Genomic DNA, 25,282 nt, shown 5'->3' with positions numbered 1-25,282 from the left:
CCTAGACTCAGTGTGAGGGAGCCCACCATGCCAGCGTGTCTTCTGCTTTCCTTCCTTTACCCTGCGGATACCGTTAAAAGCTCCCCCCAAGGAATAAATCGGAGGCCCTTCCATTCAGGGACAAGGAGAGACATGACTGATTTCCCTTCTTCTCCCGCCATGTCTGCTTGTTCTCAGACAGGAAAAATGAGTCAGATTTCCTCTGGGCAGAGTCAGAATTAGATATGTGCATTTCCCTTTTGGCCCCATCTTATCTCCAGGTCCAGATAAGTAGGCTTGTCTGAGCCAGAGCTTGGCTTTGAGCAGAATGACGTGGTTCTCTTCTCTCAGGTGTGAGAAGGGTCTGGAGCATGCCATCCCCCACTACATCACCACGTACTTGCCGCTGATGCTCGTCCTGGTGGCCAACCCCATCCTGTTCCGGAAGACAGTGACTGCAGGTAAACCAGTTGCCATCGAGGCAACCCTGACTCATGGTGACCCCATGTGTGTCACAGTCGAACTGTGCTCCATAGGGTTTTCAATGGCTGATTTTTCAGAAGTAGATCTCCAAGTCTTTCTTCTGAGGTGTCTCTGGGTAGACTTGAACCACCAGCTTTTCAGTTAGCAGCCAAATGCTTGAATCCTTTGCACCACCCATGGGCTCCTACTGCAAGCAAGTCACAGGGGAATTCTCCGGGTACATGCCCACAGGGGACAGCTGCATGTCGTGGACTCAGATAATGGGCCTAAATACCCTGCACACTTGTGCCCCCAGTGTGATGCATGTTAGCCTTCTAGAATTGTCCAGGACCACTGACCCCATTCGCCGCCCTCCAGAGGTGGATGCAGAATATAGTGGAGAAAATGAGCCGGCTTAGTGAAAGAAAGTGAACAAATCTGTTTAGTTATGGGCTACGCAAGTTCTTTGCCAAAGTTTGTCCAAAGCCAGGACTAGTCCACCTTTTGCTTCCAGGCTGGGCTGGGTGGTCTCTGCAGGAGAAGTAGAGGGCAGTGGAGTGGAGAGCCCTGGGTTACAGACCCGTGACTCCCACAATGTCCTGGGCTAGATATCTCCCTGCAGGATAAACATCCAGCTGTGCAGCAGGAAACAGGAAGTAGGGAGGAGGAAGTGAGTCCAGGCAATAGCAAGAACTGGGTAAGAGGAATGCAGTGAGTCAGCAGGAGGCAGCGGAATGCATTCCAGCCCCACCCCACCCTCAGGGAAGCTCACCTGCAGCCCCTCAGCCAACGAGTGGATTCACACTCATAGCGACCCTGTAGGACAGAGGAGAACTGCCCCCTAGGGTTTCCAAGGCTGTCATCTTTATGGAAACAGACTGCCACATCTTCTTCCCACAGAGCGGCTGGTGGGATTGAACTGCTGACCTTTTGGTCAGCAGTCAAGCACTTAAACCACTGTGCCACCAGGGCTACCTGGACTCCTGTAGCAAGACCTTAGTAATAGGAAAGCAATGTGGCTCTCTGGACCAGCCTTTTCTTATCTACATTCAAAAACAATGTATTCATTCTACTTTGGTGAGTAGCCATCTGGAGAGACAGCATGGCCTCCCCTTCCCTGCCATAGCCTCCTGAAACACTTTCTCACAATCTAATCAGAAGACAGTTTGAAAATTATTAGTAAAAATCTCCAGATTAGGACCATGGTCTCAGGGAACATCTAGCTCAATTGGCAACACATAGTTTATAAAGAAAATGTTCTACATTCTACTTGGGTGAGTAGTGTCTGGGATCTTAAAAGCCGTGAGTGGCCATCTAAGGTACTCCACTGGTCCCACCCCATCTAGAGCAAGGGAGAATGAAGAAAACCAAAGACACAAGGGAAAGATGAGTCCAAAGGACTAATGAACCACGACTACCATAGCCTCCACCAGACTGAGTCCAGCACAACTAGATGGTGCCCGGCTACCACCACTGACTGCTCTGACAGGGATCACAATACAGCGTCCCAGACAGAGCTGGAGAAAAATGTAGAACAAAATTCTAACTCACGAAAAAAAAAAAAAAAAAAACAGGCTTACTGGTCTGACAGAGACTGGAGTAATCCTGGTGCTCCCCGGACACCCTTTTAGCTCAGTAATGAAGTCACTCCCAAGGTTCACCCTTCAGCCAAAGATTGGACAGGCCCATAAAACAAAATGACACTAAAGGGGCACAGTAATGGGGAAAGCTGGTAACATGGAACCCAAGGTTGAGAAGGGAGAGTGTTGACATGTCATGGGGTTGGCAACCAATGTCACAAAACAATATGTGGATTATTATTTAATGAGAAACTAGTTTGATCCGTAAACCTTCATCTAAAGTACAGTAAAAAAAAAGATTAAATAAATAAAAATAATAAAATACTCAATATATCTTTTTTTTGTCTTTAAAAAATTTCATGAGAAATTGGAATTCTACTAATCAAACAAATGAAAACAACTTATAGCAAAACAAGGAAAAAAGGATTGGAAGAAAATACACTAGATGCGGACGGTGTTTTCTGGGTGGTGGGACTGGGGGTCGTTAATTCTTCTCCAAGCTTTTGTATATTTTACAAATTGTGATGGAAAATTAGACTCTTTCAATATTTAAAAAAAAAAACCCTTTGCGGTGGAGTTGATTCCAACTCATAGCGACTCTATAGGACAGAGTAGAACGGTCCCACAGGGTTTCCAGGGAGTGGCTGGTGGATTCAAACTGCCAGTGTATTACCCTTTATAATAGAGAAACCTTTAAAAATATAGTTACTACACTGGCAAAATATGAATAAAGTCTGGAGTTTAGTTAGTAGTGGTTTAGTGGTAGGATTCTTACCTTCCATGCAGGAGACCAGGGTTCAAGTCCCAGCCAGTGCACTTTATATGCAGCCACCAGCTGTCTGTCAGTGGAGGCTTGCATGTCTCTATGATGCTGAACAGGTCAAGGGTGTACAGGTATAGGAACATTTTGTAGTATCTTTGCAATGCTTATGTAAATCTAAAATTATTTAAAAGCAAAATCTTTAAAATATATATAGTCTCTGTGGCTAATTGCCTCCATGAACAACTGCCTCCTTTGCCATGAGACCAGAGGAACTGGATGGTGCCAGCTGCCATTACTGAACCTTTTGATCAAAGATTCTGTAGAAGAATCCTGCTCAAAAGGGGGAAAATGAAGAACAGAATTTCAAATTCTCATAGACTGCAGACTTTCTGGAGCCATGGAGGCTGGATGAACCCCTGAAACTATTGCCCTGAGATAATCTTTAAACCTTAAGCCAAGAATATCTCCTGAAGCCTTCTTAAAACCAAACAGTAGTTTAGCTTAGTTAGTAAAGAAGGTCTGCTTTGAGCACTGTGCTCTTTTAAGAACTATCTCTATGGGATCACATTGACAACAGCAACTTGAAAGGTCAGAAAGGAAACTTAGGGGGCAGTGAGTTTACGTTAATGGGGGAAGAAAAACTCAGAAAAGGAGGGTGAGGATGGCTGCACAACTTGAAGAATGAAATCAGTGTCACCGAATTGGACATGTAGAAATTGTTGAATTGGTGTATGTTCTGCTGTGTATATTCTCAACAACTAAAAACTAAAATCTGTATTTCTATCTATATATATCTTCCCTAGAGTCTAGGGGTCTCCCAGTTGGAAGTTGCAGACGAATAATTATCTGCATTTTGCTTTTCTTCTCGGTCTCCTGGCTCTGCCATGGACTCCCGACCGCTTTGATGCCCTTCCCTGTTACTCAACGCCCTTCCCTGCTACTCGACAAACCTTAATAGTGAACAGTACCTGCTGTTCTCTTCTCTTCTTTACAGTGGCCTCTTTGCTAAAAGGAAGACAAGGCATTTACACAGAGAACGAGAGACGGATGGGAGCTGTGATCAAGATCCGATTTTTCAAAATAATGCTGGTTTTAATTATTTGGTAAACTTCTTCAATGTTTTTTTTTTTTTTTCTCATTGCTAGTGGGGATCTGAAAACAGTTTGCCATTTTGTTTGTCTGAGTGTGACCCGGAAGTCCCAGAGGGAAAAGTCTTTAGAAAGGGAATCTTTGAACCTGTGCCAGGTGCCCTGTGAGGAAATTCACAGAAGAAGGAAAGCAAGCCCACAGTTGATGAGCTTCTGGAAACATCTGTATGTACTCAGAGTGTATGTAAAGCCCTTAGAACAGGAAGTCCCGAGTTTAGTTTTCAAACATCCCAACCATACGCTTCCGGTATTTTGTCCCATTGCTGGAGTTAACTTCAAAATAAAGCCGTTGATCATGCTTTTTCTATTTGCCCATTTGTATCCTAGAACTTCTGTGTCCAACAGAGGGGCATGGACACGTCTTTAGTGGGGTGACTCATAGCTCGGTCTAGAAGGGTAGAGAACAGAGTCAAATTTTTCTCTTCCCAGTTCTCCCCACCATTAGTATCCTGCCCCAAAGCGTCAGGTGGATGCTCTGAAAATAGACTCGTAGCCCAGGCCATCAGAAAACTCTTCATTGCGATGAAGTGATACTCCTAAGGACACGGCATGTCTTGGCAGTGTAAATAATTTGTTTGCTACGAGGCAGTTCGTTGGGTGCCCTCCTAGGGCGGCATGTAAATTATCTCCCTCTAGAAATACACTCAGCTCTTCATTTCGAAGTTCACTCATCCACCCACAATAGCACTACAGCATTCCAACATGAAATGCCAAACTGAGATGTGTTTTCATTGCCATCAAAACTTGGGGTGACTCCTCAAAGGAAGAGTGAATTCTGGGTAATTCGATCCAGGGCTGGAGCCTTACACCCTGATGTGGTGTTGAGTGTTACTGCTGTAGGCATTTGTTGGTCTCTGCTTTAGCCTGAAAGAGGGAGCTACATTTCTCCAATTAAATTCTGAATGTCCCTTACTACAGAACTGCTTATCTGTCCCCCGAGACTTAGGACTTTTAGTCCTTGAGGAAAACCAGCCCCCTACCCCCAGTGTCTAAAACCTCATTTTGTTGTATGTTCTTTTTACCTGTGGGCTGTTTCCTTTCCAACAGCTGGTTGTCGAATATCATCAATGAAAGTCTTTTGTTCTATCTTGAAATGCAACCAGATATCAGCAGAGGCTCCTTGAAATATGTCAGGATTGCAGCCAAGACCACATGGGTCATCATGGTAGGTCAATTGTGATATTAAATTTTCTTCCTGGAAGAAAAAACAAGGAAAAAAAAAATTAAAAAAAAAAAAAGAAAGAAACCAGATTCACAATGTATTGTTATTTAAATATATAGCGATTTTAATAGGCTCCTGGGTTACCCACTCTTGGCTGCAGTGTACTGAGCCAGCCTCATTCACTGTTGGAATCATTATTAAGTGGGTACCTCTCGTGAAAATCAATTTGGAAAATTCATAATATCTAGGAATTTGTCCGGAAGCAATATTCCAGACCAATATTCCAGGAAGAGGCATGGGGTGAAGATATTCCTCACAGCATTAACCGTGTTGTACACAGTGTTATAGGCAACCCAGATTTCCAGCAAGAGGGGAATGCTTATGTCAATCATGGTCTTTCCTCATTGCGCCACCAGGGCTCCTGATGGGATGTTATGCAGACGTTAAGAATGATGATTATGAAAACTCCAGTATTAGGTGGAAAACGTAGACTGTAAAATTATAGTATACACAACTACAGAAAAGCAAATCTGTAAAAACATGTTGGGTGGAAACACACGAAATGATTATCAGCTTGTTAGGGTGGGTAGGGTCTTGGGTAGATATTCCTCTCAATATTTTGATTATATGACATTTATAATAAGAAATCTGTACGTGGAGCTGGTGGCAGGAAAGTGTGCTTTGTGCTATGTTAAATGACCATTTATGGTACTTGTGAAGTAGGGGAAAATCTGATTGGCGAGGATGTGAAAATAAGCCCAGCGCCGACCCCCTTGGTTCCTGGGCTTTGGAGTCTCACATGGTCCCCTCGGTTAAGTTGACGTGTTTTTATCACACACAGTGTTCTCCAGGCTCATTCTCAGCCTTCAGGACCCTATGTTTAATCGGATTCTGACTCAGAAGCCCAGGGTGGAGGGTGCAGGGGAGAAAAGCTCCTTCGACAGAAGCAAAGAAGCTGCTCTCTTTCCAGCTAGCTGCTCTGAGGGCTTTCTGCTGGATCTGAGGGCTTTCTGCTGGCTCCCAGGGCTCTTTGCACACCGTTTGAAAAGCAGGAAGGCTAGATTGGACCTACGTAGCAGCAGGTCTGCAAGAGAAAGACCTGGCCATCTGCCCCCATGAAAATTTAAAAAATTTACGGCCTAGAAAACCCTAGGGATGCAGTTCTACTCTGTCACATGGGGTCGCTATGAGTTGGGGTTGACTCGATGGCATCCAAAAAAAAAAAAAAAACCCGTTGCATCGAGTTGATTCCACCTTATACTACCCTGTAGGACACAGTACAACTGCCCATAGCGTTCCCAAGGCTGTAATCTTTATGGAAGCAGATTGTCACATCTTTCTCCTATTTAAATCTAAAGCGGTAAATTTTCACGGAAGCAGACTGCCACATCTTTCTCCTGTGGAGCAGCTGGTGGGTTCGAACTGCCAGCCTTTTGGTTAGCAGTTGAGTGCTTTAAGCACTGCACCACCAAGGCTCCTTACAACAGACCCAGCTTATTATCTGGCAACCAGCTTATTGCTAAAGCCAAAAACCAAACCCGTTGCCGTCGAGTTGATTCCAACTCATAGCGACCCCATAGGACGGAGTAGAACTGCCCATAGAGTTTCCAAGGAGTGCCTGGTGGATTCGAACTGCCGACCTTTTGGTTAGCAGCTGTAGCTCTTAACCACTACGACATCAGGGTTTCTAGCTTATTGCTAGAAGTCATGAAATAGGAAAAAAGAGGCTGTTGACAACTTTCTTGAGTTTTACCAAAGTAAAAAAAAAAAAAATTTTTTTTTTTAGTGGCTTTGGTGTGTTTTTGGATCACAGGTGCTGTCTCTGTCTCCTCCTCCTCTCTCCCATTTACTGTGAGAAATGGCCCTGCTATGATTTTTACTTGGGGAGGAATCTGTTTTAGCATTAAAAAAAAAAAAAGCATAAGGCTTGGTTAATTACAAGTTAGCTGAGTGAGTCCTTTACTTACTAGCCTTGGCCTTCCAAAGTTCAGCTCCCTGGGCATGAATCCATGGAATTTCCTCATTGCTACCAGATGGTGGTGTTGGATTTCACCCTGCACGTTGGCACTCCAAGGATTCTGTGTCCTGAACTCACTTGCTCATTCACCAAGACCTGAAGAATAACCAGATCTTTGAAAGCTGGTGGATCAAGCCTCCTTGCCCCGTTGTTTGTGAACTGAGAAACATGCTTCAGATGACATTCAGATGTATTTTGGTGATATGTCCAGATGTTAGCGTTTTTCTCTTTCCCTTGCTTTTCATTTGTTTTATTTTTGGTGGTAGCAGTGGTGGGGATTGGGCAAAGGGCTCTCTAGACATTGGTTTTCTCCCCAACATTTCCAGTTATTTAAATATACTTCCTATTGGAGCCCTGGTGGCGCAGTGGTTAAGAGACTGGCTGCTAACCAAAAGGTTGACAGTTCAAATCCACCAGCCACTCCTTGGAAACCCATGGGGCAGTTCTACTCTGTCCTATGGGGTCACACTATGAGTTGGAATCAACTTGATGGCAGCAGGAAGTTGTTGGTTGTTTACTGGGCTCAATAAGGTTAACCTTTCTGATAGCATTTTCTAATTTAAATAATTATGCTGTTTTACCAGATAACTATTTCTGCCCCCTAATTTTTTTTTTTTGTCTTTTTGCGAAATAATGGCAGGATTCATTGTTTTTATGCATAAACACCTTTGTTTCCTAGTTGCCTTCTACACCAAATGCCAGATCACAGACTGGAACCTTCATATTAAGTAGAGTTAAAACAGTTCACTAAAATAGTTGGGAGAGAAAAAGTGCTGGGATGTGGTGACCAGTGTCAGCCTGCAGGAAGCTTGGAAACCCTTCTGTTCTTCCCCCTTCCTTGGTCCTCCTTCCCGCCTTCTTCACTTTTCCCCCTTCCTTCCCCTCCTTCTTCCTGCCTCTTCCTCCTCCTCACCTCTCCTCCCACTTCCTCTCCCCTCCCTCCCCCTCTTGTCTCTTCCCTCTTCCTCCTCGTCCACCTTGTCCCTCCCACTTCGCTCTTCAGGCCCACCGCAGGCACAGCATCAACAGCCCATCTGTGTCTTGCCCTAGCCCTGTGTTCTGGGCCCCTCCCAAGTTCTCTAGCCCCGTTGGTGGGACCACTGACCACTCTCCTTCCTGCTAGGATGCCCTGACTGACCCCCTGTGTCTTTCTCCTCCTTCCCATCCAGGGGATGCTGAATCCAGCCCAAGGCTTTCTCTTGTCTCTGGCTTTCTACGGCTGGACAGGGTGCAGCCTGGACTTCTCTCCCAGGAAGGAGCTGCAGTGGGAATCCCTGATGACCCCGGAGGCTGAGCAGGCCTGCGCCTCCCCCCCGGGGTCCTCTGAGCCCTGTGACAGCCAGGGGACCAGGAAGAAGATGCCGGGCTTCCGGCTTGCTTCCGATGAGGCTCTGAGCCTGCTGTCTGAAGGTAATGCCCCATCTCCCAAGGCAGGAGGACCAGGGGCCCAGAGCAACCCTGGAACCAAATAATAAGGCGACAGGGTCCAGAGGAGTTGATGACATCCCCAGGGCCCTTCAAATGGAGCCAGTGGACAGTTAGAATAGCTGGCATGGACGCTAATCTTGGGTCTCATCACCCCCTACCTTTGAGTATTTTAATGGCGCCTCTCGTGCAGATAGGAAGCTCTGTGGTCTTGTGGTCTTGTATTGATTATAACCAGGCCCCCATTGGCCTGGGGGGCATTTTGAATATGAGATAAATTGTCACTTTCACCTCCTTCCTAATATTTGCTATCAGACAGTGAATGATACTCCATGACCTCTTTAGATTGTAGGCCTGGTTTAGTTTGTCCAGCTCACTTGGGGCACTGAGGACAAAAAGCCACCAGCCAACTAGTTCCTTTAATCTGTCCTTTCCATTTACAGACTCTGCAGAACCCTAAGGGGGCACTTCAGGCGTCGTATAAATGATTCAAATTCTAGTCCCAAATTCATATTAAAATCTTTGCCTACGGAAAAAAAAAAAAGGCATACCAAAACGTTGTCTACCAAACATTAACCCTTGGGAGCCCACTGACCCATTAGTTTGTGCCAGTAGGTTGGCTCATCTGTGTGCGCTATCGTTAGATGCGGTTGATATGTCTGAGTCCTTTGTTGCAGTGACTGTGTAGTGCCTTCCAACCTGGGGGGCTCATCTTCCAGCACTCTATCAGGCAATATTCTGTTGTGATTCATACGGTTTTCATGGGCTGATTTTCAGCAGATTGCCAGGCCTTTCTTCCTAGTCTTACTCCAGAAGGTCCACTGAAACCTGTCTATCACAGGTTACCCTGCTGGCATTTAAAATACCTGCAGGATAGCTTCCAGCATCAGAGCAACACACAAGCCACCGCAGTAGGACAGACTGACAGATGGGTGGTGGAGAGCTCAGATTAACGTTTCTCCTGCCCTATCTGATTCAGCGAAGACTGTCCTGAGAATGAAAAGTGAACGACTTAAAAACTTCTATCTACCATTTTCAGTTACTTACCCATTTAAAACTAGATTTTCTTGATATGGTGCAGTCAAACCAAAACACAACAAAATTAGATGTTGAAATTGGTAGAAGGCTAAGTTTCACCTCACTTTCTGGTTTCTGAGTTTTGCGTTGACAACTAAAGCAATGTTATATTCATAATTGGTTATATTTTTATTTTTTAGAAAAATCAAATTGTAACTTATGAAATAAATTTTTGCTAATATACTGCTCTTAGGTGCTTATGGTTTAGGGTTCCCTGTAAGGTTTTGTTTTCGCAAAAAAAAAAAAAATATATATATATATATATTTTTTGGATTAGAAAAAACATTTAAAATGCACTGCTCTGACATCTGTGACAGTTAAACTGCCCTAACGATTTGAAAGGTACCAGCACATTAACCCTTGCAAGGAGATCTTTGATAACTGTCACTTTATTGTACCCGCCCCCTCTCGCCCCCCGATATCTAAAACAGGAGGGAGAGAGAATCTAAGAGAGTTAGAAAGTTTAAAAAAAGATTGAATGTGTTCAGGGACATTAAGGCTGCTTTGACTTTCTTCAGCAGGGGATTGACAGAGATAGAAGTGAGTTCTCTTTTGCTTACTCTCCCTCCAGAGCAGGGATTCTCAAACTTGGCACTACTGACATTGGCACTAGACCATTCTTTGTGGTGGGGACTGTCCTTGCACCATACGATACGTGGCAGCATCCCTGGCCTCTGCCGGTTACCATACAATACGTGGCAGCATCCCTGGCCTCTGCCGGTTACCATACAATACGTGGCAGCATCCCTGGCCTCTGCCGGTTACCATACAATACGTGGCAGCATCCCTGGCCTCTGCCGGTTACCATACAATACGTGGCAGCATCCCTGGCCTCTGCCGGTTACCATACAATACGTGGCAGCATCCCTGGCCTCTGCCGGTTAGATGCCAGCAGACTGCACGGCTTTGTTGAAGCAGCTCAGTGGGTATTTCTTCAGTTCCGGGGGCGTGTTTTTCACCAGCGTCTTCAGTTACAGCTTGAACTTTTTCCTTCAGTACCACTGGTTCTTGATTTACAACCCATAATTCCTTGTCTCTCCTAGAGTTCTGTTTTCCAACAATTCCTACGTTTCTCTTAAAAATTCCTGTTCTACCTCCGAATTCTCGTTTCTCCTCACATATCTCGGCTTTCTTCTGTAATTCTCCGTTCTCTCACACCTCTCCAGTCTTTCCTACAATTTTCTTTTCTCCCCTGCAATTCCTTGTCTCTTCCACGATGCCCTCTTTCCCACAATTCCTCATCTCTCCCACAATTCTGTTGTTTCCCACAATTCCATACTTCCCAGTTTGTCTCTCCCACAATTCTCCATTTGCCCTCACACATTTTCAGTTTCTTCTATAATTCTCCATTCCCTGCTACCTACCTGTGTCTGCCACAATTCTCCCTCTTTCCCAGAATTCCACATATTTCCCACAATCCCTGTCTCTTCCGTAACTCTGTTCTCCCCAATTCCTTGTCTTGCACTTTGCAAACCCCAAACATGCCTCCCCCACTGTGAGTGGGGCCCTTTTCAGTATGCTGTAGAGACAAATGTGGGGCTTCCAGGACACCAAGCAGAGCAGTGGCATCTTGGAGGCTCAGCCATGTTTCTTTTGAGCAGGGGCACGTGGGGAGCTCAGAGGCTGCCTTCAAGGCCTTTTCTTCTCATGTTCTGAAAAGCCCTCGTGCTAGCATGGGCTTCTTGTCTTTTGCCACCATCTGCAACATTTCTCTGCTCTTCATGGCAATGAGACCAGCCACCTCCCCCTACAGGTCCACGAAACCTAGTGTCACGCATGAGTAGGGTTTTTTCCAGCAGCCCAGTCTCCAGCAATGCTCTGAGACCCTGCTCCAGGAGTCGGGCCTTCTCTCACGCCCACCAACCAGTCGAGCTCAGGTGGAGTTTCCCCCACAGCATGTGACATACAGGGGCAGCACAGGCTGTAGTTGCTAGGAAAGTGTGGAGAACGAAGTCCAGGCCCCCGGGCCCTGTCACACTTGCCAAATCAAATTCAACACCTAGAAGGGGATCCAGGCCCAGGTGTCGGAATCTCTTGGGGTTCCTGCTTGGTGCTGCTGGTCATGGATCTGGCTCCAGCTTTTCAAGGGGTCCAGGAATGGACGCTGAGAAGATGGGACCTCCAACACACCTTCCCAAATCTCAGCTCTGCGTGGGGCTGGGGAGGGCTCCGAGGACCCTAGTGGGCTTCGCTCATCAAAGGGGGGTCTCTAGCAAGGGGTTTGGCCCTCAGACACCATGAGGTCGCTGTGGCCTGAGTTTCCTGCTGCAACGCCCCTTAGATACTCAGATCTTTCATTAACGGGAAATTAGCCAACCTCCCCCAGTGGCTGCATTGACTGTCTTCTCGGAGCCTTGGTCTGCCAGCACGTTGTCCTTCACAGAGACCTTCGAGGCCTGGCGCGAAGCCCCAGTGCCCAGCGAACTCACAGGGCGGCAGGCAGGCCTGCTCAGGTGGCAGCTCCAATGGAGCTTGCTTCAGGGCGGGCTGCTGCACACAAACGTTCTCTTCTGTGGAGCCCCGGGGGAGGATGAAAGGACCGGGAACTCTTCAAACCACGGGACCCTGGCATGCCCTGGAGTGAGAGGTCATGGGGTGTGCTCAGCCCAGACTTTGATCACGAGTCACCATGTGACACAGCAGCGCAAGATCTTTTGGAAGAGGCCCACAGAAAACAGCCGCAGTTCCCACGAGCCCGGCACATCGTCACAAACAGTGGGTGACCCTGTTAGAACCAAGTCTTTTTGAAGAGCCACCAGCCCTTCTAGCAGGAATCTCGTGGAACTGGAAGGGCTGTCTAGCAGTCTTCCCAGCTGGTCCTCGGTCTCCAGGAAAAGTGGGTTCCCCTCCAACAAATGGGTCTTCTCCCACCAACCTTGTCAGCAACCTGGACTCTCCTGCTGGACCTGGCTGTAGGGTCAACACCACAGTTGGTCCTTTCCCTAGCTGCTAAACGCCTCCTTCACCCTCTCTTCAGGGAGTACATCCCACCTGCTCTGAGCACACAGACATGTGTCGTCTCAGAGTCCCCTCAACCCAGCGCCGGACCCTGCCTTCTCCCCCCGCAACCCAGAGTGTGGTCTTATGAGGGGAGATGTTGTCCTACTTGCCTGTCTGACAATATTGCCACCTTTCTTGTAGCTCAGGCTTCTCTAGGCCTTTCCAAGCCATGGCCTCTCCCGTCGCCACAATTTATCAGCTCCTTGTTTCCATATAACTCTTAACATTCTTCCCAAACTCTGTACTTCTCGTCGCCCCTTCCCTACACCCATCAGTCTCTACACATGCTCCCGTTGGATGCCAAGGCTCTGATCCCACTGTGCTCATCCCTCGGCATGTGCTCATGGAGCCCCTTCCACGTGTCAGGTGCTGTGCCAGGCGTTTGCTCTGTGGTGGTGACTAAAACCAAAAACACCAAGCCAGTTGACATCAAGTTGATTCCGCCTCATAGCAACCCTAGAGGTCAGAGCAGAACTGCCCCATAGGGTTTCCAAGGAGTTCCTGTTTATGATTAGGCAAAGATTTGTTAGGCAGGGTCTCTGCTCCATGTGTGTTTACATGGGGCCTGGGAAGGTGAGAAGGTTCTCTGTGGGTGGTGTCACGGAGCTGCGGGAGGGGGCAGCTTGCTAAAACCATGAGGCCTCGCCCAGAAAAAGATGATGTGGAAGGGTTTTAGTTCTACAGAGGGCGGCGGCCTCCTTCCCTGGAGGCAGGTCCTGGCGTCGAATACAGGTGACCAGGCCACCAAGGGGTCCTTGACGCTAGACTTACTGCCTCCCTGGAAGCTGCACTGAGGTCACAAAGTCCCATGCCTTGTGCTCCTACGTTACGCAGCATCCATGTGGCTTGTCTGAGATACTCAGCTGCCCAGCTTAGGGACTGAATGGGGGGTGCTGGGAGTCCGAAGATGGACCCGGGATCCTAGAACAATTGCCCTAGGGGGTTGTGTAGGGTCTGTCCTGGCCTTTGGAATGCTTTAGTCAAAAGTGAGCGAAAGGGTGATGCAGCCTTGTTTAGGTCCCACACACAGTGCTGAGCCCCAAGAGCGTTTTCTAAGGCTCATGATGGACCATCTCAGACTACAGCCACCATCATAGCCCTCTCTCTCTTCCTCCCCAGGTTCTGATGCCAGCACGATTGAAATCCACACTACTAGTGGGTCCCGCCACGAAAATGAGGCCGACTCAACTCCAGCCCAGGGAGACCCGTGAGGGGCTGGTAGGGCCCAGACCCCAGATTTCTCAACCTCGGGAATGCCCATTCTTTTGAATGGTGCTCCGTCCACAGCTGCACAGCAAGGGGCAGCATCTGCCCCCCTTCCTTTGGTCACCCCGTTAGCACTTCACCTCCAGATCCTCTCAGTGAGGAATGAGCCATGAGGGTGCTCTTAGGATCGGAAGGAGTATCCATTCTAGACCAACCACCCCACTGTGTATCTAGGCTTTTCTTTACCGTTAGGTTTTCTGAGGCTGGCTGTCATCTAAATGCCAGATCCAAGTCCTTGGAAAAGTAGTCAAATAAAAGTTGTTATTCTTGAGCACTTGGATTGTGTCTGAACAACGCCTCCAGCAAATGCTTGGACTACGGTGCCGATGACGTCAAACAGCAGCGAGACACAGGGCCAGCGTTCTTCACACGCCCCTGGGTGGCGGAGAGGGGGCTTACCAGTTCCTGTGGAGTGGACTCCGGCTCATGGTGCCCCCGTGTGTGTCAGAGTAGAACTGTGCACCATAGGGTTTTCAATGGTTGAGTTTTGGGAAGTAGATCTCCAGGCCTTTCTTCCCAGACACCTCTGGATGGACTAGAACCTCCAACCTTTTGGTTAGCAGCTGAATGTGTTAACCATTTGTACCACCCAGGGACTCCAGAGGGTGCATGTTGTTGTTGGGTGCTGTTGAGTCGATTTTGACTCCTAGAGACCCCATGTGATAGAACAGAACTGCCCCATAGGGTCTCCTAGGCTGTAAACTTCACTGAGCAGATGGCCAGGTCTTTTCTCCTGAGGAGCCGCTGGGTGGGTTCAAACCACCAACTTTTCTGTTTGCAGCTGAGTGCCTAACCATTGCACCCCCAGGGATCCTACCCTTTGGTCCCCATGTCGTGTGGAACAATGACATAGTCTAAGGAATCCTCAGGACCTGACTACGCCTTTAACGCTCAGATTCTTGCTTGGGTCTTCATTTTTCCATCATACATTTACTTTCAAGCTTGCTTTCTTGCTCATATTGGGGTCACAACTCACCCAAGTATGCATGCAACCAGGCAAGGCACCCTATTTGCTCAGGACACTGCCAACAGCAAGGCCAGGTGACACCTTCCTATCAAGATTAAGAGGCCCTCTCTAGAAAGGCTGCCCAGGAAGCTTCTGGAGCGGTTGTTTTGGACAGTCACACAGCTGTGGGTGGGTTCAGAGCCCAACCAGGTGGCAGTGCCACAGACAGCCCAGGGCCTCAAGCTGCCAAGATGTTAGGATTTCTGTTAAAAGCTTGCTTGCTAACAAAAAGGTCAGCAGTCCGAATCCACCAGCTGCTCCTTGGAAACCCTACGGGCAGTTCTACCCTGGTCTATGGCGTAGCTTATATGACTTGGAATTGACTCTATGACAACTTTCTTGGGGGGGTTGTTTGCCCTGTTTGTCTCAGCAGGGCATTCTGTCTGCCCCAGAAGCCCTACCTCTATATGAGGGTTTCCCCTACCTGATGAAGGAGTCCTGGTGGCGCAATGATTAAGCACTTGGCTGCTAACTGAAAGGCTGGTAGTTTGAACCTACCCAGAGGCTTCACGGGAGACAGACTGACCCTGGTGATCTGCTCCTGTAAAGATGACAGCCTAGAAAACCCTATGGGGCAGTTCTACTCTGTTACACAGGGTCACTATGAGTTAGAATAGACTTGACAGCACCCAACCGCCACCCACAGGCTGGGGCACAGCCCTCTCCTAACTCTAAAAGCAGAGATGCTAGCTACTCACTTGTTCAGCTTCCCTCGCAGCTAGAACCCAAGCGCATGACAGGGCAGAGCCAACTTGACGTGTCTCCCATCTTTGAGCTAGAAGCTAGTGCCAGTGAGGCAGGGGCTGTGGAGACGAGCTTTTGGGTAGTGGTTGGCCCGGCCACAGACTGTCTGGGAGGTAGTGTCAGGGCATGGGCGGTCACACAGGACCAGTCCTGTGGCCTGAAGTGGCCCGCTGTTCCTGTCTGCTTGGCTGCCCAGCCTGGTTCTCCAGCCATCCCAGAGAAGCTCCGAGTGGCCCAATGCCATCTTCGTGGCTTACATTAGCCAGAGTAAGGGTCTGAAGCTTGCAAAGAACTCTGATCATCTAGTTAAAACGACTCCTGCCGGATGGGACACCCAGCACCACCAGCTGCACCCTGTGGTACAGCGGCTTGATAGGGTGAGGTGAGAGGGAGACTGTGAGGCCTTCTCGTGGCTACTTGCCAGGCACTGGGGACACAAACATGGCTGTCAGCAACGTGCTGCATCCAGCCAACCTAGGAAATAAGAAGACAGTAACTGAGCAAACAGATGACGAGTAAGGTAAAGAGACTCGGCTCTGTCTTCAGGAAGGCTCCTGTGGAGGCTGCTGCCTGAAGCTGGGGAGGTGGATTCTCAGGAGGCGTGTTGTCTTCCTTTAAAGATGGCGGACACCCAGGTATGCCTGGATGCCCGGGGGGTGGTCCAGTGGAGGAGAGTGACGGTGAGGAGACCCAAAGGGCAGAGTACTCGAAGAGGTGAGAGGGAGATGGGGCCTAGAGCCAGGTGTCTGGGTGGGCTATAACAGGAGGCTGTCGATGGAGGGACATGGATGGTGGGGGTTGAGTGGAAGATGACTGTTCCCATCTGATTTTAATTCATAGGCCAGTCTGTTTAGTTTCATTAATCACAACTTTTTAATACGTCTACTTACTTTCCCTGTTTTGGAGTAAGATATCACCACCTGCAATTTTGTAGGGATGGTTATTAGAGGTAGAACATATAGATCCAGTCACCTACCTTGTGAGGGTTCTTAAGTACCTGTTGCAGGAGGTGACTATATTTCAAACCAGTTTCCAGAACACTCACCCAACTTTTCAGTGGGAGGTCAGTACCATAGGTAATGTTCTCCCTGCCCTGTCCCCAGACATTTCCCACACCCTCCCCACGTTGTGCCCAGGTTGACCTGTCTTCTGCCTTGCTTACCTTGGTATGGGCAAGACACTTCTGAGAAAAAGGCCCCCGTCGTCAGCCAAATGGTGTTTTTTTGTGAAGCCTAAGAGAACCCAGTTTCTCCTTCTGTCTCCTTCCTCCTCCTACCTGTTTTTCACACATTTCTCAAAGGGATTTCCAGGTTTCCATCAATAGCAATCAACAGTTAGAACTCACCTGTTGCCATCGAGTCGATTCTGATTCATGGCGGCCCAAAGTGTAGAGGAGAACTGTCCCATAGGGTTTTCTAGGCTATAATCTTTACAGACGGGGCACGATGGTGAAATGATTGGCTGCAAACTGCAAGGTCAGTGGTTCGAATCCACCCAGGAGCTCTGCAGGAGAAAAGACCTGTCAATGTGCTCCTGGTAAAGATTACAGCCTAGGAAACCTTATGGGGGCAGTTCTACTGTCATCTAGGGTCGCTACGAGACAGAATTGACTTAACAACATACAACAACAATAATCTTTACGCATGCAGCACCACCAGGTTGAAACTTAGGTACCCAAAATGAAAAAAAAAAAAATCAAGTTGGAGTCTCAACAGACAAACATGTATAGAGTCACTGTGGTAAAGATGACAAAAACTCTACAGAATGTGGCCAAGCACATGTCCCAGTCCTGCTCGCTCTGCACTGTAAAGAGACCCATCTGGTGCTGTTCATGTCACCAGTGTGGCTGCTGAAAGCCAGGGTGCCATCTGTGACCATGGCCACGTGTGCATTTCCACTGGGCCATTGCCTGCCACGTGGCTCTCCCCAGCAGCTTCCTGTTTCTGTACTGGGATTCAGGGTGCTCAGAACATCACCCAAATTCACCACCTGAACACATGCTCCATTAGCTTGGCAGGTGTTAAAAAAAAAAAAATACTCCAGACCATGCTGGGAGACAGGACACCCTTTTTCTAAAGGTGACAGTTGATTTAACGTTTAGCCTTCAATTGCCAACTCAAGATCTGTAGGCCCTCCAGGAGTCTGAGCCTGAGGTGCCACAGGTGAAGGCCACGGGGACTCAGGATACCCCCTGGGTAGTCATCCTTAGAAGCGAGGAGCCCAGAAAAGGCAGGGACGGTCCTTCGCCCTCCGCTTTGCTGTGATGTAGGAACAAGGAAGGACTAGAGGGAAATGACTGTGACTCCTTCCTGCAGAGAGAGCCTGGACTCAGAGCAACGGCCTCTGCTGAGTGGCCGCCCTGGCCTCTCTGAACCCACCATCAACAGGATAGCGAGGCCCATTAATGAAATTATGCAAGAAAACCAACCAGGTGTCATCAAGTCAATTGACTTATGGTGTGCCCATGGGTGTCAGGGTAGAACTGTGCTCCACAGGGTCTTCAGTGGCTCATTTTCCAGAAGTAGATCACAAGGCCTTTCTTCCACGGTGCCTCAATGGTTAGCACCTGAGCCTCCTTGTACCACCCAGGGACCCCTTCACTTAATTCAAGGGACATGATGAGTAGCATATGCACAGATACATCAATCAATGTTTGCTTGAAGTCAGCCAGCATGTCGCAGAGGCCAAGGGCAAAAGACAATGATTTCCTTTAACTCTGGGCTCTTCCTATAACTCAACGCTAAGCCTTGAACTCAAACTCTGAGAAACCAACGAGAGAAAATGCACTTGCTTTAAACTGTTAAAACAGCCAGCATGAAATCAAATCATGAACAGGAAACTCACGTTTCAGGGTTTCCTGATACTATTGGTACCTTTTATGTATCTCAGTCTGCTGTAATGCAACAGGGCTGCGTTGTAACAAATCACGGTGCCCTGTTCCCTTTTTTCCTGTTTCACTCAGCAGCCCCGGAGAGAGGCCCTCAAACTGTTTTCTCGCTTAGAACATGCAGAGTTCTGCCTTCACTCCTGGGTGTCCACGGGGACGGGCGTGTTCCTGAACAGACCAAGAAAGCAGACCCACAAAGTTCTCTCATATCAAAATAGAGCAATTTATTCAAGACACGGAATATGATCTGTCGATTCTCTCTGGAAACAAATGAGCTGCGACGCACAAGGTGATTCTTCTCTCAGAGTGTGAGGGTGAGTGGGGCGGGAGGGCAAACGTAAGCGGGGGGAGGGGCGTGGACTGAACAGAATCTGAAAAACGCTGAGGGGAACCAGGCCTGGCTGTACGTCTGACACAGACAATAAAAACCGCAGAAGCCAGAATTCAAAACTTCAGTGAGTGGCGGAGAAAACAGTTCTGCATTCGACAAGAAACACAATTGGGGGGGCGGGGGGAAGGCAAAACGAAACGTTAAAAGAGAGAAACAACAGGGAACAAAGCAGACCCTTCCACCTGACAAAAGTGCACTTTGCTTGGCTCCGTGATCTGTTTCAACAGAAGTCCAGTCTGGCGGCATCACATGGGTTTGAATGTGGGTCGCCTTGTGCCGCCCAGCCCTGCGGGTGCCCCATGGGGCAGCGTCCTTTCCCAGGTGTGTGCTAGGCATGGCTCTGGTCACTTCAAACCCAAGTGGAGACTCACTGGAGAATCGTCATGCTGGGGTCGCTTTCGGAATCGGCATCCAATTTGGTCACTAACGTAAGCAGGACAGTTTTTCAGGACTGTAAACGAAGTCAACGACGCAACAGATGGGCTACCCCTTGACCACAAGGATGAATCTACTGGCTTCTGGCGGCAGGACAGACATAGCGTGCAGATGTGGGCGCTCGGTAAACAGCAGTGGACTGGGTTGCGTTTTCTGACTGTGGGGTGCTTACCGGCCACATTCTTTTGGTTGGTCCCCCTTGTGGCCTAAGGCAGGCAAGCTTGTCTCAGGTGGCGGGCTGGGGAGGCCAGCTCTGTGGACCTGGTCCTCCTTTGCCTGTAGGGGGCGCACTACTGTGCACAGGGATTGAGCCCCCGCCCCAGGCCTTGCATCCCTCGGCTCCAACGTAAGGATTCTGGACGTGGTTGGATTTATCAAGAGGCTCAAGTCCACACCTGGGTGAGACCTTGGCTACCTACCTTCGTGTGAAGATTAGCTCACGACTCCCTTAGCACACACATCTGCCATAGCGCTTCTACAGCTCAAACCATGTCCTGACAACAGGCCGTCCTCCACAGCTGACACTCTTGTCAGGATAAGCACACCTCTACCTGGGGCTCGTCTGGGCCCCACAGACTGCATCCCACACAGAATCCAGAACCCCACCTTCCTCACCTGGGCTCCCTGCTGTCCTCAAAAATTGGATCGTTGCCTCTTTACAAGACCAGCCTTCTTGGCTTTCTACAGATGGGGCTTGGATAATTAAACACCCAAGCAAAGGCCAGTTAATTAGCCAAGAACAACCAATCTACCCTAGTGACCACAGCTGGTTCCGGCACATTGCAGATTCTACTGGACGCTCTTTTCCTTCCCTGACCACTGGTTTTTGGCCACCGCCCTTTAATTATCACCATATCTCATTGCTGGGACACACACCCTGCTGACACCTACCCACCGTCACCAGGCTGGCCACCCACCCATCCATTCCTATGCCTGCAGGAGAGAAGAGGCTCTACCTTCCAGAACTTTCTTTCCCCATCGCTAGTTTGAAAACTAGGTCAGTGCCGTGCTATATGACAGGTCACTCGATCCAACGGAACTCCTCTCAAAACACAAAGTTGCATTTAATTTTTTTAAAAAACCAGTAAAAAGACCCATTATTTAAGGGAAACCTTTTACCTTTTCTCTCTTGCCAGAGGGGAAACAAAAACCCATAAAGGTGGCAGGAATGATGAGTGGCGTTCTAACTCTACAATTCCTCTTCAGGATGAAAGCCTGCCTTCCACATTTATTTTTGAGCTGACACAAAAAATCAAATCTTGGGGTCGTTGAAGTCAGCCTTGCATGGACAAGCCAACAGTGGCCACAGGAAAATGGCCGACGACAGCAACGCAGCCTGAGAAAGATGTCGCTAACAGGGGAAACGTAAATCGCACTGTGCAGGCTGACGGCTTCGTCAATACCGCCTGGTTTTGGAAGCGTTCCTCAGGGTCAGAGCGCACATCGTCCTTCATTTCTTTCCCTCTGGTTGCTCAGGTCAACACAAACCGGCAGAGACAATGTCCCTCTTGGACCCAAGGATCTAGAATTTTCCTCGTTGGCTGCAGAACCATCCTGCTGCTAATCCACAGGACCAATCCCTTTCCAACTAGAGTCTTCCTAACTGCCTTTTGTGAAGCTGAAGGAAAAACGGGGAAAAGCTACCTCAGACCTTGCCTGTGTCTTCGTAAAATCTTTTAAAATATGAACCACACAACACTCTCTATGTCTGGTGGCCATTTTAAGATTTTAAAATTGTTTCAACATAAAAATAATTTTTTTTTTCCCCAAAAAATACTCTGGGCTCTTTCTCTTATAAGTCATTTTTTTTCTTTGTCTCCTATAAAAAGTCCCCCTGCCCTGCATTCTTATATAAAGCACTTGTTACATGTCAGAAGTGCCCTCGAGATGCTAAGATCTGAAGCAACTACTGAAGGGGGCAGAAAGAAAGTAGCTGAGGGGCAGTGCAGGTGAGACGGAGAAGGGGGAGAGAAAGCTGTCCATCCAAGAGTCTGTCATCGGTCCATGTGGCTGCATCTATTGAGGGTGTCCTGGGACACACAAGACAAAGGACACAGGTCAGGGAGGGGAGCCCAGGGACAGGACAGAGGCAATGAACCCTACCCAGTTTTTCCTTCCCAGACTGAAGGGCCCCCAGACGACAGGATTCCAACTGATAGAAAAACCACTCAACCAAAAAGGATTCTAGAAAATAGAAAGTGTTGGGATTACAAAGTTGCACATTTCATCCGTACAAACTGGTTTTGAAACGTCCTTTGTGAGAGCAACTGTAGTATCCAAATTGGAAGGGGGGAAAAAAAAACCACACCACAAGGAGGAGGAATTTCCTTTTTTCCCCTTTTGGTTTATCACAGCATTTTGCTCTTTCTTTTTTTTTTTTTTTGGCACAGTTTTCTTTTTTTTTCCTTTCTGCAATCGGAGCCTGTTCCCGATGGAAACCAAACCGTGCGTGCGTGAGCTGGTGGCTTGGTGTTGCCCAGGCTGAGTGAACGTCCCAGGTGGAACACCATCCTTACCCCCTATGATAGGACTGTGGGTTGTGTTTTTTTTTTTTTTTGAAACTTCTTGATGAAGGTTATGAAAAATATATAGACTCCTGTAGCCAGGGACGAGTTGATTTCAAAGTACACTCTAATGCGAGTCAGGTTTGTACAGTTTTGGAGCTGATAGAATTGTGTTTGAAGAGGGTGTCAACCCCACATTGCTGGTCCATTAGAATTCTCTTTCCTGTGTTCACTTCCGCAGATCTAAAACACACACCTGGAAAGAAAGATAGAGAATATGTCATCTTGAGAGACAACACACAGATATCTGTAGAATAGAGGTCGTCGGTGAACTGTGGCCCAAGGACCAAATCTGGCCTGCCACTTGGTTTTATAAATAAAGTTTTATTAGAACATGGCCACGTCTTTTTGTTTGTCTGTGGCTGGTTTCGAACTACAATGGCAGAGTTCAGTAGTTATGACACAAGAGCACATGGCCCCACGAAGCTAGCTCTTTAGAGGAAAAGTTTGCAGGCCTGCATTTCAGTGTGATGCCATTAAATTCTTTGATCATTAAAGGAAGTTTAATTCCCTTTCTTGTCTACCAAAAAAAAAAAAAAATTCAATAAGAAAAAAACATTAGGAAAGAAGAAAACAAAGTCACTCAGACTTCTAAAGACACTTTTCACAGTTATCAACCTTATGAGTTTTTTTTTTGGGTAATTTTTAATTTCACGTTACGAGTCTTACTTTCAAGTCATTATGCTTCTTCTGCCGCTGGCTCAAACCACGTACCACAAAAAAGATGAATCAGATCAAAACTGGGCACAACCTCCTAGTTCTCAAAGAATCAGTTAACCTAGGCATTCATGCAACAAACATTGAGAAGCTACTACGTGCCATATGCTGCTAGCCAGCAGTGAACACCCCAGGTACCTGCCCCATGGAGAGAACATTCTAGAACAGTGGTTCTCAACTGCTATGAACCTGTCCCCCAGGGTATTTGGCACTGTCTGGAGACATTTTTGGTTGTCACAATTTGGAGGGGATGATGCTCCTGGCATCTAGTGGGTAGAGATCAGGGGTGCTGCTCAATATCCTACTGTGCACAGGACAGCCCCCACCACAGAGAATGATCCAGTCCCAAATGCCAACAGTGCCAAGGGTGAGGAACGGACAAGCCAAGGGCCACGTAGACAAGTGCTATGAAGTGAGGTATGAATGAACAATGGAAAGAAACAGACAACGGTGGGCAGAGGGCTCGCTCCCTTCAAGAGCCTGACCCGGAAGGCTTGTTCAGGAATAACATTTGTGCCCACCCTGTCTGTCAGTGTGTGTACTGCGGTGGCCTACGTGTTGCTGTGAGGCCAGAAACTATGCCCTGGTATTTCAAATACCAGCGGGGTCACCCACGTGGACAGGTTTCAGTGGAGCTTCCAGACTAAGAAAGACTGGGAAGAACAGCCTGGAGATTTGCTTCTGAAAATGAGTCAATGAAAACCCTATGGATGACAACAGGATATTGTCTGATATGGTGCTAGAAGATGAGGCCCTAGGTTGGGAGGCACTCAAAGTACACAGTGGCTGCACGAGTGGACTTGAGAATATCACTGATTATAAAGACGACACAGGACCAGGCGATGTTTCACTCTGTTGTGCACGGAGTCACCATGAGTCGGAGCCAACTTGATGGAAATTAACAGCAAGGACGATATGTGTGGAGCCCTGAAGGCGCATGCTCAGTGTTATCTGCAGAAGGTTCCAGCAGAAGGAAGCAGCATGTGCAAAGGCCCTGGGGCAGCGCATGCCCGAACCATTAGAAGAACTGCAAAAAGGCGGGGTGGTTGGAGAATTTCTGCTGGGAATTGTGTGGACTCTGCTCACGTGTTACTTGGTGTAAGATGCGTCTATCCCCTCTGGCGGCTTCCCAAGTGTGTGGTTACAGATGAGAGCCTGAGCGGAGGCAGGCAGAGCCCTCTGAGCTGCAAGGGCTGAAAAGTGAACTCCATCCAGCACCAGATACCAGCTGCCTGACTGGCGTTCCCAAGGCTTAAAAAAAAAAAAGTGAGCAAGATTCAGCTCCAGTGTTGGAGGGAGTGGAGACGATGGCCCCAGCGAGGGCCGGCTCTGCCCATGGACCGTGCGAGGATACACCCAATGTCCAAGAATGGTCACAGAAGCTTCAACAGGTTAGCCTTGGAGGTCCTACCACACCGACCCAAGCACAGCCACATAGAAGGGAATGTGCACGTCCAAGGGTGATGGTGGGACCCGGGAGGCCAGCCGCCACCATCACCGGGGTCGCAGATCCAGTGTAGACACAGCTGGGCAGATGGCTGGTGGTATTTTAAACACTGGTGGCACAGCTTCCAGCATTAAGCATCATGCAGGCCACCAAAAGGACAACATACTGACCGCTGAGGGTGTACACAAATGTTCCTATCTGAGCTGTCACACAGTTCTGAGGACACTCGGGGGGCACACTGAGCCTCTGCCACTAGCCGCTGTGACCCCTGCCCTGGATATCAGGATAACCTCATGTTGGGGGACAATCAGAATGGGCAATGTCCCTCCTGGGGGCATTGGCACCCAGGTGGCCTGTGGCCTGAGCCCAAGCTGGGGCACGGACCTGGAGATAAGATGGGAGCAGGTGTCTCACCTCGGCACTAGTGACCTTTGGGGCCACTCATTCCCTGTGGTGGGGGCCGTCCTGTGCACTGTAGGGTGTTGAGCACCACCCCTGGTCTCCACCCACTAGTCATTCTCTGTGGTAGGGGCTGTCCTGTGCACTGTAGGGTGCTGAACAGCACCCCTGGTCTCCACCCACTAGTCACTCTGTGGTGGGGCCGTCCTGTGCACTGTAGGGTGTTGAGCAGCATCCCTGGTCTCCACCCCCTAGTCATTCTCTGTGGTGGGGGCCACCCTGTGCACTGTAGGGCACTGAGCAGTATCCCTGGTCTCCACCCCCTAGTCATTCTCTGTGGTGGGGGCCACCCTGTGCACTGTAGGGCACTGAGCAGCATCCCTGGTCTCCATCCCCTAGTCATTCTCTGTGGTGGGGGCCACCCTGTGCACTGTAGGGTGTTGAGCAGCATCCCTGGTCTCCACCCCCTAGTCATTCTCTGTGGTGGGGGCCACCCTGTGCACTGTAGGGCACTGAGCAGTATCCCTGGTCTCCATCCCCTAGATGGCAGTAGTGGCAACTCATGATGTCTCCATACACTGCTGGCTGTCCCCTGTTGAGGTATCATCACCCTGTTGAGTACCACTGACTTAACTGCAAACATGGTGAGTAGGATGGCATTTCAGAGGGATGAACAATTGGCTATTCCCAGATGTGGGGCATACTGAGATGGGACCCAGCTGGGAAGTTTCCTTCTCTCCGTAGGCACTCCTAGGTGCCTGCTGTGCGCCACGCCCTGGCTGAGCCCTCCGTGGCTGAGGACCAGTCCTACCA

The 25,282-nt window shown here is 48.6% G+C and overlaps 2 protein-coding genes across 5 annotated transcripts in view; one reads left to right on the top strand and one right to left on the bottom strand.

The window, feature by feature from the left end:
• Nucleotides 1–13,824, top strand: part of GPR143 (G protein-coupled receptor 143) — a 32,136-nt gene extending 18,312 nt beyond the window's left edge. The window contains exons 5-9 of the mRNA XM_064278041.1: nucleotides 331–440; nucleotides 3,779–3,887; nucleotides 4,980–5,097; nucleotides 8,281–8,521; nucleotides 13,733–13,824. Of these exons, the coding sequence (XP_064134111.1) occupies nucleotides 331–440; nucleotides 3,779–3,887; nucleotides 4,980–5,097; nucleotides 8,281–8,521; nucleotides 13,733–13,824 (670 nt within the window). The remainder of the gene's footprint in view (nucleotides 1–330; nucleotides 441–3,778; nucleotides 3,888–4,979; nucleotides 5,098–8,280; nucleotides 8,522–13,732) is intronic.
• Nucleotides 13,825–21,875: 8,051 nt separating this feature from the next.
• Nucleotides 21,876–25,282, bottom strand: part of TBL1X (transducin beta like 1 X-linked) — a 236,124-nt gene continuing 232,717 nt past the window's right edge. For all 4 annotated transcript variants that reach the window (XM_064277949.1, XM_064277953.1, XM_064277950.1 and 1 more), the window contains one exon: nucleotides 21,876–22,102. In XM_064277949.1, the coding sequence (XP_064134019.1) occupies nucleotides 22,076–22,102 (27 nt within the window). In that variant the 3' untranslated portion in view covers nucleotides 21,876–22,075. The remainder of the gene's footprint in view (nucleotides 22,103–25,282) is intronic.

The sequence above is a fragment of the Loxodonta africana genome, chromosome X, assembly GCF_030014295.1.
Source record: "Loxodonta africana isolate mLoxAfr1 chromosome X, mLoxAfr1.hap2, whole genome shotgun sequence".
Classification (NCBI taxonomy): Eukaryota; Metazoa; Chordata; class Mammalia; order Proboscidea; family Elephantidae; genus Loxodonta; species Loxodonta africana.
This window is presented reverse-complemented; position numbering and strand designations above follow the sequence as displayed.